The 14979-nt window shown below is 38.9% G+C and overlaps 1 protein-coding gene across 1 annotated transcript in view; it reads right to left on the bottom strand.

Annotated features, from left to right (window-relative positions):
• The window catches only part of SNX2 (sorting nexin 2), a 56051-nt gene extending 45343 nt beyond the window's left edge, over window positions 1–10708 (bottom strand). The window contains exon 1 of the mRNA XM_007086874.3: window positions 10546–10708. Coding sequence (XP_007086936.2) covers window positions 10546–10653 — 108 coding nt within the window. The 5' untranslated portion in view covers window positions 10654–10708. The remainder of the gene's footprint in view (window positions 1–10545) is intronic.
• Between the last annotated feature and the right edge of the window lie 4271 nt (window positions 10709–14979).

Here is a 14979-nt window from a genome sequence, read left to right as displayed (position 1 = left end):
TAAAGAGGGGATGAAAGGATAAAATGATCATCAATTTACCAAAAAGTCGTAACAATACTAAATGTCTATGTGTCTAACAATAAAGCTTCAATATGAAGAAAAAACTGAACTGAAAATATAAATTAAAAATTTTAAGTCTACAATTATATTGGGAGACTACAGCACTCTTCTCTCAGCAATGGATAGAACAGGTATGTAATAAGGCAACATAGAGGAGAGCTGGAAAATACTTTAGCCAACTTGACTTAACATTTAAAGAACACTCCAACAGTAACATTAGATTATATACATTCTTTTCAAGCGCACACAAAATATTCACCATAACAGACCATATTCTAGGGCATAAGACAAACCTTAACAAATTTAAAAGAACTAAAATCATAAAACATTCTCTGACCATAATCAAATTAAACTAGAAATAATAGAAAGCTACTGAGAAAATTCCCTAATTTGGGAAATTAACACATGTCTAAATAATCCATAGGTCAAAGAGTAAGTCACCAGGGTAAGTAGAGAAGAGTTTAAATTGAATAAAAACAAAACACAGTAACAAAACTTGTGGGATGCAACTAAAGCAGTGCTTACAAAGAAACATACAGCTAACTACTAATACTCAAAAAAAAAAAAAAAAAAGAAACAAAAAAAAAAAAAACCCAAAAAACCAACCAAATTTCAAATCAATGATCGAAGCCTCTACCAACAATAGAAAAAAAAAAATCAAGAAAGCAAAAAAAATATGACTCTTTGAAAAGATCCCAAGATATGCTCTAGAGAGATTAAAATAAATGAACAAAAAAATACATGAGTAAACAGAAGACATAAATTACGAATATTAGGAATGAAAAGGCAAAGGCATCACCAAGAGACCCCACAGACATTGTCACAGGAAAATAAGAGTATTATGAAAAACCTTATGCCTATTTCACAACCTAGACTGAATGAACAAACTCCTTGATAGACACATACTACAGAAGCTCAACAAGAAGAAACAGTCCTGCATCTACTAAAGATAATGAATTTGAAGTTAAAAGTCTTCCAAAAACAAAACTACATGCTCAGGTGACTTCACTAGTGAGTTCTAGCAACCTTTAAAGAAGATAGAAGATTAATCCATACAACCTCTTCAAGAATATAGAAGAGAAATAAACATTCTCCAATTCCTTTAATGAGACCAGCATTTCTGGTACGAAAATCAAACAAAGTCATTGTAACTAAAAGAAAATACTATACAAATATCTAGCATGACAGATACAATAGCCGAAACAAATGCTATCAAACTGAATGCAGCGACATATAAAAAGGGTAAGCACATTTATGACTTCGGGGCTTACCCCAGGAATGCAAGGTTTATTCAATGTTTTAAAAAAATCAATCAACATAATCCATGTCATCATTAACCTAAGAAGAAAACTACATGATTAACTTATTAAATGCAAAAAAAGAATTTGCCAAAACCAGCATCCATTCATGAGTACAAAATTTCAGAAAATAAATAGAATTTCTTTAACCTGATGAAGGACACCTACAAGAAAAACTTAACAGATAACATATTTGAGAGAAAGAATATTTTTCTTCTAAGTTCACAAAAAGGAAAATGATATCCACTTTACCACTTCTATTCAAAATTATGCCGATAATCTTAGTTATTACATTAAGGCATAAACATTGGAAAGAAAGAAAGAAAACTCTAATCATAGCATGATTATGTACATGAAAATCCCAAGGACTCTAGAAAAAAGCTACTAAAACTAATGAGTGTTTAGCACATTTGCTGGATAGAGGGTCAACATGCCACCAATGAGCAAATGTAAAAGAAACCACAAAGCAGGTATAAAACTCACACATGTACTAGATTGGTATGCTGAAAACTACAAACACTGATGGAAAAAATCAAATAAACCTAAATAAACAGAAATAGTACATTTATGCTTAAATGTTCAATACTGTTAATATGTTAACTCCCCCCAAACTAATCTATGGATTCATCACAATCCCAATTAAAATCTCAGGTGACCTATTTGGTAGAAGTCAAAAGTTGCTTTTAAAATTATATGGAAAGGCAAAAAAAGGCGAAGAACCAAAACAATTTTGAAAGAAGTCAGTGGATTCACATTCGCTAATTTCAAGACTTAGTTACAGTAAGACAGCACACAATTGGCAAAAGGAGAGTCAATAAACAGTGACAAAGAATGGAGTCCAGAAATAGACATACACATATATGTACATATATATGCTCACCTGATCTTTGACAAAGATGCAAAGACAACTCATCAAGAAACTTTTTAAGTCTAGCTTCTTTAACTTAGCCTAAAGCATGTGGGATTCATTGGTGATGTTGTATATTTTGAAAAATAAAACGAACCAACGTGACCAACAATTATAGAACACTCCACCCATCAACATCCGACTACATACATCCTTTTGAAGTGCAAACATAATATTTACCACAAAAGACCATATTTTCAGCCACAAAACAAACCTTAACACTATGATTATCTTCCAATAAATGGTGCTGGAACAACTAGATATCTATATGCAAAAAACTAGACACTTCAACTCACATGAAAATTAATTCATAATGAATCCTGTTACACCAAAATGTAAAAGAAAAATTACAAAACTTCTAGAAGGAAACATAAGTAAAACCTTTGTCGCCTTGGGTTAGCGTTAGGAAAGGATATCTTATGTGACATACCAAGTACTATCAACAACAACAAAAGAACCTGAACTTCACCAAAGTAATAAACTTTTGCTCTGTGAAAGCTAATGTTAATAGCATAAAAAGACAAGCCAGAGTAGGAAAAAATATTTGCAAAACATTTATCTGGCAAAGGATGCATAATTAGAATACATGAAGAATTCTCAAAACTCAATAAAGAAATCCAAATTTTTAAATGGGCAAAAGATGTGAAAGGAAGGACATCACTAAAGATAATTTTCAGACAGTGAATAGGCACATAAAAAGACACTCAAAAGCACTATTAGAGACTGTATATTAAAATTACAACAGGGGGCACCTGGGTGGCTTGGTCGGTTAAGCGTCCGACTTCGGCTCAGGTCACGATCTTGCGGTCGGTGGGTTCGAGCCCCGCGTCGGGCTCTGTGCTGACAGCTCAGAGCCTGGAGCCTGTTTCAGAGTCTGTGTCTCCCTCTCTCTGTGACCCTCCCCCGTTCATGCTCTGTCTCTCTCTGTCTCAAAAATAAATAAACGTTAAAAAAAAAAAAATTAAAAAAAAAAATTACAACGGGGTAACAGTAGAAACCTGTAAGAATGGCTAAAAATCTCTAGTGTGCTGATTAATGCTTAGCAACCAGGTCTTTGGGGGAGAAGACTCTGATTTACAGCTTTTGCTGATGTGTGGTATAAATGTGCCTGCTGTGGCTGCTTACCCCTCCCTGAAAGTGGACTTGAGAAGATATGTACTTTGCACCATAAAATACAATAGATATATGACCTCAAGAGCATAAAAATAATAAACAGTAGTAATGAAATTAGGAAGTGACAAGTTTTGAATACTTATTACCATCATTTTTAATATAATTCATTTAAATATGTTTGTATAACTTAATTTTAACAATGGCTGTGTTTAATAACCAGCTTACAAATCCCTGAAAATTTAACAATCACTTCTTTCAAGCCAACAGAAGCCAGTCTCAAGCTCACCACTACCTAAAAGAAAAACTGATACTAATAAATGCAGACAGGATGTGGAACAACTCATATTCTCATTCACTGCTATGGGAATGTAATTAATGATAGATCTACTTCGGAAAGAGCTTGACAGTTTCTTTCTTTGCTTTCTTTCCCTTCCCCTCCCTCCTTGCCTTCCCTCCTTTGACTCTTCTATAATTTTATAAGATTTCAAAGATGAAATGAATAGAAACTTGACCAGAGATGAAAACAGACAAATCTAGCTGCACAAAAGTTTCCCTGGGGCTAGCTGTCAAGATTCCAACACTCAGTAATACATATAAAACGTGACTCTCGGAATAAGGATAAAATTTCTATATTAAAATAACTTTTATGACACCAGGAAATACACTGACATGCTTTTATATTGAAACATCATGCTTCTGTTTTAATGAAACCATAGATTAACAATTTTCAGACTCAGAGAACACTGCCCTAACGGATATGTCTTGAGTTACATTATTACTACAGTCATTAACTCATGGGACTAAAAGCAAGTGACTTCACCTCCCTCAAACCGTTGTGGCAGAAAGTACAGCAGTTTCTTACAAAGTCAAAACATAATTACCATACAACCCGGCAATCCTTAAGTATTACCCAAAAGAAATGAACACTATGTTCATACAAAAACTTGCACATCAATGTTTATATTGGCTTTACTCATTAATGCCAGAAGTTGGAAACACAACTGTCTTTCAATAACAATCAACTGTGAGACAATTAAATTCAGAAATAAAAAGGACTGAACTACTGATCTATGCAACATCTCTGAGTCTCACACTTGATACTAAATAAAGAAGCTAGACTCCAAATTTCATACTGTATGATTCAATCTATATGACATTCTGAAAAAAAGACAAAACTAGACAGAAGACATCACTGGTTGCCAGAGACTGGGAGTGGGAAGGGGTTAACTACGTGAGAGAATTTTTTTAGGTGATGGAAGTGGTCTCTATCCTGAGTGAGATGGAAATGCACTTTACTAAACTGAGGTAAATTTTGCCTCTAGTAAAAACTATCATCACAGGAAAAACAACAGTTCAACTTATCATAGGAAAGTGAGTATTTGTAAAATTAACAGTAAAGGCAAATTTCATTCTTTTTAAGAAAAAAGCACAACAAAGTGAGCAACTCTGCCTCAAGCAACTTCGTATAATAACATTTTTTAACAGACACTAAAAACCATTCATTCTAAAATCTCTCACTTTAATAGCTTTAAGGGAAAGTGGTCAACTAGAGTCAGGCTGCTCACAAATCTTTCTAATAATTTCCAGTGCTCACCCCTTAACATACCTGATTGCAAAATGTTTTTGCTCTGACACACACGTAATTCATAAAGAAATTTTCAGAAAAATTAGTACATTTAAAATTGGAGGCCTACCTAGAGATCAGAAAACAGAAGAAAACATATACTGTTACTACCTGTTGCATAGGTACAAGACATACCAATTGAGCAGGTCTTTGTCAACAGTCCCTTGTCATACTCTTATTTTCTTTTGATAATTCCAACCATTTTCAAGATCTCAAAGATCATTTCTATGTAATTAAGTGACTCTAGTCTTCTATACTATTTTGTAGCACATACATATTTCAATTACACATGTAACATCTGGTATTGCAGGCATTTGTTCACAGAGCTGGGTTTATTACATTGACTTTTGATGGTTTATACACTCATTCCTTAGGGCAGGGACTAGACGTCCAGCCTGGTTTAATGTAATCATTCAGTAAGTTTATGACACATTCCCAAAACAACATTTCTAGCCCATGGGCATCTCTAGCTGCTTGATGTTCTCTTAATTGCTGTAACGTAGCCCCAAATAAAACTTGTAATTCCTTTGTCTAAGAATCGCCTGAAGAGAGGGAGACATTGTAAGTCTTTAGATGTCTAACTTTTCATCTATTGTTGCATCAATTTCCTTTTCTCCTTTATTATTTGCACTTGCTTTCCTTTTTCAGGTCTTCAACCTCAAACTTAAAATAGCTTCCAACTCATCGACTTATCAATAATACCTCCCACTCAAATTTATCCCTCAGACTGCTAGTACATTAATCCTCCTAGATAATCAAGTTACTGCCGTAACAATTTTTCATAGCTCTCACCCACCTACTCCAAAGTCCTTCACAATTTCACCACCTAGTAAACTTGTAACATCCTCTACTCAGCCACTCTGAATTTTTTATGGTTCCCTAGAATATGGACTGACCCTCAAGTGACCCTTGCTATTCTCCCACTTTGAAATTTCATTACCCCTTCGAGGTCTCTCTTAAATATTACCTCTTCAATGAGCTTTCCCCAGCCAAGAGAAGCATTTAGTGTTCATCTACTATGTGTCAGGAACATTGATAGGAATAAAAATCTCCCCATGTTTCAGTGGTACTTCCAGTGAAAACTGGTTGTGTTTTCAGACCATAAAATCACAATCTGTATCAGAGTTTTCTGTACACCTCCTTCTTCTCCACTGGAGATTTTCTGTCCTCAAAGATTTGCAGTAGTTGCTGATATTTGCACTCTGATGATGATCCATATAGTACGGGAGAGGGTAAATACCCAAGTATTTGCTGAAGTCAACCAAGTAGGATGTCTTCCAAACACTTAGTGCAGCGTGGGGTTAGAGAAAAGGAATTTTAAGACCTGTGAGCCTCCCATCTCGAAATTTCATTTGAAATGCTCTATAATCCCTATCATGGGCAAACTATCGTCCTCTTCTTAACTTCAACTGACCTAAATTTAGACTGAGGTTAGTCTGAGAACCAGGTGTGAGCACCTATGGTCAAGTCTTTTTCAACGAGGGTGCCAATTATCATTCATAGGGGGAAAGAATAATCTTTTCAACAAATGGTGCTGGGACAATTGAATTGCCAAATGGAAAAGAACAAAGGTGGACCCTACCTCATTACATATACAAAAATTAACTCAAAACGGATCAAGGACTTAAAGGCGCCAAAACCATAAAATTCTTAGAAGAAAACACACATGTAAATCTTCATGACCTTAGCTTTGGCAGGGGATTCTTAGATGCGACAGTGAAAAGCATGAGAAACAAAATTTTTAAAATAAATTTTACTTCATCAAATTTTTAAAAAATGTGTTTAGAAGGACACCATCAAGAACATGACAAGACAACAAAGAAACTGGGAGAAAACATCTGCAAATTATGTATCTAATAAGGAACTTCTATCTAGAATATATAAATAATTGTTATAACTCAGTAAAAGTCAACTCAATTAAAAAATGAGCAAAGGATCTGAAGAGACATTCCTCCAAAGATATACAAATGGCCAACAAACACATGAAAAGATCTGCAACATCTTTAGTCACCAAAAACAATTCAATCAAACCACATAAAAATAGCATTTAACAACCATTAAGATAAACAGAATGGAAAAAAAAAAGTCATAATAACGGGTGTTGGTGAGGCTGTGGAGAAACTGGTACCCTCATACATGGCTGGTGGAAATGTAAGATGGCGCAGCCACTTTGGGAAACCAGTCTGGCAATTATTCAAACGATTAAATGTAAAGTTAATCTAAGACCCAGTAATTCTACTTGTACAATATCTACTGCAGCATTATTAACAACCTGAACGTGGAAACAACCCCTATGTCCATCAACTGATGAATGGATAAACAAAATGTAGTATACCCACACAATGGATTATTCCATTTCATTCAATTCCATAAAGGAATGAAGTACAGACTGTGAAAACATTATGTTAAGTGAAATAAGCCAGTCATGAAAAAATACATATGATTTCATTCATAGAAGTCCAGAACAGTTTATAGAGACAAAAATTTAATTAGTGGTTGTTTAAGAGATTTGGGAAATGGGGGCAAGGAGTGATAGCTGAAAACCATAGTTTCTTTTTGAGGTGATGAACATGTTCTAAAACTAACTGTAGTGATGGATGCACATATCTGTGAATATAGTAAAAACCATTAAATTGTACACATTAAATGAGTGAAATGTATGGTATATGAGTTATACTTCAATACAGCTGTATAAAATAGAGAAAAGGTATATATTTCCTGACTTTTTTTTTTAAAGGTGTTGTCTTATTTCTCCATGATTCTTTATGGGAAGCATCTTTTAAGCTTATGGTTGTATCATTTAAGGAAAAAGCAATATTCATAAACAATTTAAAGCCTTGCTCTCTGGTACCAAAAAGCTTTCACTAGATGTTTTCCCCTTCTCATTCTATTTTCTGCCCCCATGCCAGCTTCCACCAATTCCTTGTTTCACAGTCACAACGCAACAGAAACACTGTAATTTTTAAATATGCTTCATTTACTGAATTTGGCTTTCTGGGACTGTTCTTAATTGTGAAAGGAAAGGAATCCAATACTGTGTTAAAAATAGACTAATATCATACACCAAATTGTACGGTCATTACAAGCTTACTGTCATCGAAAATGTCTATAATTTGATTTCCACTTCTATGAATTTCAATCAATTTAACAAGTTTCTACAGAAATAAATTTTTAAATGCTTACTTTTTCTTTAATTAAAATACATTTATCTGTAAATCTGACTTTCAATTTACAGTTTAGGTTAACTATTCGAAGTAGATGATCTGCATCACAATCATCTGAGGCTTTGCAACTTTTTATTGTCTATGGACCAGAAGCAATGCCAGGAGGAATGTGTTAAAAATGCATAATAATGGCCTTATCCCAGCCCTACAGAACCATAATTTGCACTATAACAAGATCCCTAGGTGGGTGATGGGCATTGAGGAGGGCACCTGTTGGGATGAGCACTGGGTGTTGTACGGAAACCAATTTGACAATAAATTTTATATATGTATATATATATCCCTAGGTAAGTTATGCATAAAGTTTGAAGATCTTGAGCATTCAACACGCAGATTCCAGTGAGGAGAAGGCATCTGCATTTCAAACGAGAACCCTATGGTCTCCCCTACACTCTCAGGTTTGAGAAGCACTTTTGAAAACAAAAGTGGAGGGCTGAGAAAGAACATTCCTTCAGAGTAGTTTAGGTATACTAAAAAACACTGCTATAGATCCATCCCCCCCAGAACAGTTTGGAAAGCAAGGAAGATTATGATTTTACAAATCTGTTATATTACCTTAAAACTACTAACCTGAATGAGTCTATATAACATAAGGGGTTTAGATTAACAATCAAACCCAAGTTTACAACTTTCACATTGCACCAACCAAGATAAATTTATTCATACTCAAACTTCTGTAGACTTTTATTGAAAAAGTCAAATAACTTATGTAAAAGTCCCATCCAAATGGGAAATAGAAATTTACAGCTCCTGCTACTCAACTCTGAAAAGCCTCAATTAAACAGAACGCTTAGCGTTCACAGAATTCTAGTTCACAGTAGGTCAGTAGTTTGTTTTGATCCTAGCTGGTGGAAAACCTTCATAGTCCTCAAAGGAAATACAGGTCTTAGAATTCAGCATAGACACTAACTCTCAATACATTTTAAGCCAGCTACATGGTACGTATAAAGGGTTAAAAAGATAAACTCAAAGGTTCATCTGTTTTGCTAGGCAATTTTTACTAATTCTTAGGAGATGCTGGTTTTGACAATAAATCCAGCAAACATTTACTAAATGCAAATGTTCAGGATTTTGTGACGAACACAAAGATGATCAAGGCACTATCCCCAGCCTCAAGAAGCATATAATCTAAGGGGAGGCGGGATTTGGCTGGGAACCTGTATATACAACTTGCAGAGTATGGTCAGTGATGAAAACGGTTCCCGGAAGTTCCAAGTTTCAGCTAACCGAGTTTTAGATAATGGATATTTTACAGTAATTTCCAATTGATTTGGTGTAGAGTTGCACGAGCCAAGAAAGCTTACAAAAGCACTTTATAAAGAAGTACAGCCTAAGGTAAACAAACCTGGGCAATTTGCTTACATTTTAATACACACACACACACATACACACACACACACACACTTAAAACTGGGCTATGAAGTGTGGGTGACTTCATTTAAATGCAAAGCAATTCAAACCTGAAATGGATCTAGGAGGCCAATTAGAGTTAACAGTGTTTCCTCTGACAAAAACAGGAACACTCAACTTCAGAGACCGCTGACCATGCGAGAAAAGAGGAAAAAGGGAGTGAGGACCGGTTATTTCTTCCTGGCAACTTAAAAAAATAAAACAAACAAACAAAAACAACAGAAAACCCAAACCAGCACTTTCCTGGACTACTCCCTCTCTTCAACTTTGCATTTTATAAACGCTCGTATTCTTAAAAAGTCTAAGAACTAAAGAAGACAAAACCGGTCAAGTGCATTCAACAATACAAAACAGAGGCACCTCCCTCAAGGGGAACTAGCAGTCCATGAAGGGCCATGACTGGGAAAAGTGCATCCACAAGCTCCCTGGAGAGCCACGGCCACTCAACGCTCCGTTCACTGGTCTCCCCTCCCAGGGGCACACCCTCCCTTGGTAAAGGAAAAGCGAGCCCCTCTCCAAAGGGGGCTGCGGAGGTCGCCCGGGAGGGTGGTAAGGTTGACCAGGACTCAGGGCAAGACCCTCGGCTTTGGAGAAGAGGTGCAAATGACACCGAGGAAGGCCGGCTGAACCGGGAAAGGGCGCTGCAACGTTCGGGCCGGTCCCGGCCCCTCAAAGGATCAGGTCGACCCCCAGCCCGCCAGGCTGGTCTCGTGAGGGAGGCTGGCCGCCCAGGCCACGCTCCAGCCCACTGACAGGTACCAGAGGCGGGCCCGCGTCACAGGTGTCGCCCCGACCAGGTCCCCGCAAACCCGGGGGGTGGGGAGGGACAAGTCCCGGCAGGGGAAAGGCACCTAAAGGTGAGACGCGCGGCAGGAGCGGAGCGCAGCACCCATGGCGACGCGGTCTCACCTCTAGGGTGGACACAGTACTGGTGAACAGGTCTTCTCCGTCTTCCAGCTCCTCAAAGTCGGTGGGCTTCCCGTCCCCCAGCGGAGGAGGCTCCCTCTCCGCCGCCATCTTCGCTCGTCCAGACGACTGCGCGAGCGGGGCCTCGCGGACCTGTCACGTGAGCACGCACGGCAAAGCTGGCGCGCTCGCCGCCTCGCTCCCCCGCCCCCCGGCCCCGCCCCTCGCGGCCCCGCCCCGGCCTCGTGATGCCGCCCGCCCCTGAGCGCGTCGCTGAGTCCCGCCCCTCCGCCTCTCCATCCACCTCCGCGTCTGGGTCGCCGTCCCCTCTCACAGCCCGCTTGCTGTGCTGTCGGTGGAAGACTCGTGCACTTTTATTACCATCACCTTCGTAGCAAGTCTGGGCCACTTTTAAAACCGGCATTACCGCTTTTCAAGTGTCCTTCAGGAAGGTGGAAGAGTTTGGGGACCAGTCTTTAGGCTTGGATTATACACAGATTGAGGGCAAGATTGAGGTTTGGTGGAAAAGAGACACCTCTTTAGGCTGTCCCACAGATCTCTTTGATATGATTGAAATGTTCTCTGTCAGCACTGTCCTGTAGAGTAACTGCTGGCCAGGCATGACCACTGAGCCCTTCTTGTAACTACTGTGACGAAGGAGCTGAGTTTTAAATTTTATTTCACTTTAGTTAACTCCAAATACATGAGCCACACATTAGTTTTGCTTCATAAAGTAAGAGAAAGCCTGGACAAATAACAGGAAAAGCAGTGAATGATTGGCGAGAGCCTAATAATTCCCTCCGCCAATTACTAGCGCCTCATCCTGGGATGGTCTTTTGGAGACTTTTCAGCTTCAATTTCCTTAGCAGCAAAATGGAAATGTTACTAATCCTCCAGTCACTTGATTGCACAGGATTATTCTCAGGATAATGTGAGAAAATATGTGAAAATATTCTAAAGGCTAAAAAGTGCTTTGCTAATGCAAAGTATGCTCATGGAAAATTAAAAGAGGGCATTGCCAACAGCAACCTGGGGTTATAATTTTGCTGGAGGAATAAAAAGCTTTGATGGGATTCTTTACAAATTAAGTACAAACTCTCAACACTCAAAGGCATGGGAATTAGGCCTGGGTGCTACTGACTATGTGCAAAACTTACTTAGCATCTCTGGAACTTATTTTTTAAACTGCATTAGAGCAGGTTTTTCTATTTGCAAGGATTTTTTTTCCATCCCTAAGTTTTTTTTTAATGTTTATTTATTTATTTTGAGAGACAGAGAGAGAGATCGCGAGGGGGAAGGGGCAGACAGAGAGAGAGGGAGAAAGAGAATCCCAAGCAGGCTCCACACTGTCAGTGCAGAGCCCAACACAAGGCTGGAACAGTGAGATCATGACCTGAGCTGAAATCAAGAGTCAGGCCTTCAACCAACTGAGCTACCCAGGCGCCCCCACTCCTAAATTTCTACATTTCTATGATGATTATCAAGATGCATTAGCCCAAACCATGATTTAATAATAATTTAAATATTAAATTATTTAAATAAGTATATCAAACTTCAAATGTTGCTTGGGTTAATTTCATGCAGAGACCGATTGCCACCATTGTGCTACTGCTTTCTGGAGCCACTGCTGTGTCCCTGTCTGGAAGAATCAGCTGCTGAGGTGCATTCCCCGGCCTGCACCCCACCAACCTACAGTCTGGACCTGTCACTGATCAAACACTTTAACCTCTTCTGAAAGCTCACAGCCTGGGTAGACAGGATTCTTCTCTGCATCCCTAATGTTTACCTCTGTCTCTGTTTATTGCTTACTACTTTCTGTCTTCTGCTACGGCCATTTGTATTCCCAGATTATTTTTTGTACTACACATCTGATTTGGTTGAAATAAGTCCAGCCACCTTTGACTGAAATTAAAAGTGGCTGGTCTGTAAAAGGGAGGTACATGCAGAATGACCTTCAGAGGCCGAAGAGGCCGTAAGACCAAGAAATGGTTTATTAAGGAGACTTACAGACAGAAGCGTTCCTTCGGTGGCAGCAAGCAGAATAGATCTCCACAACCCTACCTCCCATAAGATCTGCTTTTATAGACGTAGAGGCTGGGGAGTACTTGCTTGGGGACCACACAGGAGGAGAGTTTTTAAAGTAGGTGTGTGCCATAGTCATATCTCCAAAGCAGATCAGGGACGTTATGCCCTGAGGGTGTACTTAAGGGTGTGGTTAACAAAAAGAAAGAATGTGTTGGGGGTGTTGGTGGGGCTGTGCTCAGGTAGGCTTCAGGTCACAGAGGGGTCATCATGGTGGATTTGTCCAAGATGGCATTCGTCTGGTTCACATAGTGGCTTAAAAAAATGTAGTTTGTCATGTAGGACCATGGAGGCTCTATGAGATCATTTAGGATTTATGGGCTCCTTCTGTTGTTTTACCCTCCCTAGGATGTAATCTCTTCCTCATGGTCAAGTAAGCTCTCCACCACAACTACTTTCCAGCTGGCAGAAAAGGAGTAAAAGGGAAATAGAATGCCATCCCCTTCCCTTCAAGGCCGAATCCAGAAGTTGTACACACCACTTCTGTCCACATCCCTTTGAACAGCTCATTAGTTACATGGCTATCTCTAGCTATGGGAAATGAGGAAATGCAGTTGTTATTCTACTCCCTAAAAATTAGAGGTTCTCATACTCTGGAGGAAATGGAAACTATCATAGGGAACCACTAGGCTCTGTTATAAAGCATTCATTACTTTTTTCATGATAGCATAACTGGCCCTCCTTCTGGGTAACCATTCCTTTCTAAAAGTCTCCTCCAACTCAGGAATGGAGGGCTGACCTAGGCTCTAAGCCAAATACTATTGACTCCTTTAGTCCTAGTGATTGATAGGAGGTCAGAATCAGCTGTATTTCCCACAAATTCTTAGGAGCTTTGGTTGTCCTTCTTTCCCTATTCAACCTGAATTCCATGAGCCAGAACTATAAAAATTGTCTTACTATTTTTCTCAGGTGCTTTTATGCCTTGGTTTTTGCTCTTCTGTTTAATCTTCTCTGAAATCCCAAATTCAACCACCATCCTCTCTCATCTTGTATCCGTATTGCTAAGACCATTTGATAAGTAACCCCCAACCTTAATCGAAAGTCGTATAAGTCCATGATCTCCAACCTCCAACTCTGTTATTTATTTCTTTTCCAAATCCTTCATTATTCTTTCTGGTAGAAGTTCTAAAAATTAATTTTCTCCTCAAGCATCCTATCACCTTTTCTGCTCATTTTCTTCAGATGACTTACCATCCTTCTTCAATGACAAAATAAAATCTGAGTGAATCCACTAGCCTTCAAGCACAATTGAAAAATTCTCTTCTCTGTGTTCTCCCGTCACTTCTCTGTATGTTTCTAAAACACCTATCATATTGTACTGTGATCATGGCCTCTTTTCAATCACCCCTAATAGTCTGGAGGATCACTGCATTTAGGGGCTATTGCTTAAGTGACTTTGGATCCTGGGTCACCCTGTATTAGTTATCTATTGCTGTAAAACAAATTACACCAAACTTAAATGGCTGAAAAACACAAAATATATTTTCTCATGCTATCTGTGGCTCAAAAATCCAAGTGCACCTTAGCTGAGTGCCTCTGACTCAGGGGTGTCCCACAAGTCTGAAATAAAGATATCTACCGGAGCTATAGCCAATTCAAGACTCAACTGGGAGAGGATCTCCTTCCAAGCTCACTCTCATGGCTGGTGGCATGCCTCAAGTTCCCACTGGCTGTTGACTGGACATGTGAGTTCACTGCCACACAAGCCTCCCTGCAATGCCCCTCACACCATATATGTCAGCCTGCTTCCCCCAGAGTGAGGACTCTAGGAAAGAGAGAGTGAGATAGCACCAATAACAAGAGATGGTGAGCAAGACAGAAACCAGCGTCTTTTTATAACCTAATCTGAGAAATAGCATCTCATTTACAAGTTAACACCCAAAGGGAGGGGCAGAACAAGGGTGTGAATAACAGGAGGCAGGGATCTTGGGGGCCATTTTAGAGGTTGCCACAAACCTCTAGTGTTTAGTACTCAATAAAATATAAACCCTATTAATACCTTCAATGGAAAAATGAATGAATACACAAAACTCAGAAAAGAGGGCTAAGTGGAAAATATAGTAGTTAAAGCAACTAGCACAAAAAAGGATCCAGACAGTCTGGGCAGCACAACCCTAAGGGTCATTTAAGAAGCAGGCAAAGGGGGGAACCTGAGTGGCTCAGTTGGGTATCCAAGTCTCAATTTCAGTTCAGGTCATGATCCCAGGGTCGTGGGATCAAGCCCCACATCTGGCTCCGCATTGAATGGGGAGCCTGCTTGGGATTCTCTCTCTCTCTCCCTCTGTTCCTCTCTCCTGGTCACATACACTTTCCTTCTAAAAACAGAAAAAAAGATAGAGAGAGATAGGAAGCAAT

Source organism: Panthera tigris, chromosome A1 (genome assembly GCF_018350195.1).
Source record: "Panthera tigris isolate Pti1 chromosome A1, P.tigris_Pti1_mat1.1, whole genome shotgun sequence".
Taxonomy (NCBI): domain Eukaryota; kingdom Metazoa; phylum Chordata; class Mammalia; order Carnivora; family Felidae; genus Panthera; species Panthera tigris.
This window is presented reverse-complemented; position numbering and strand designations above follow the sequence as displayed.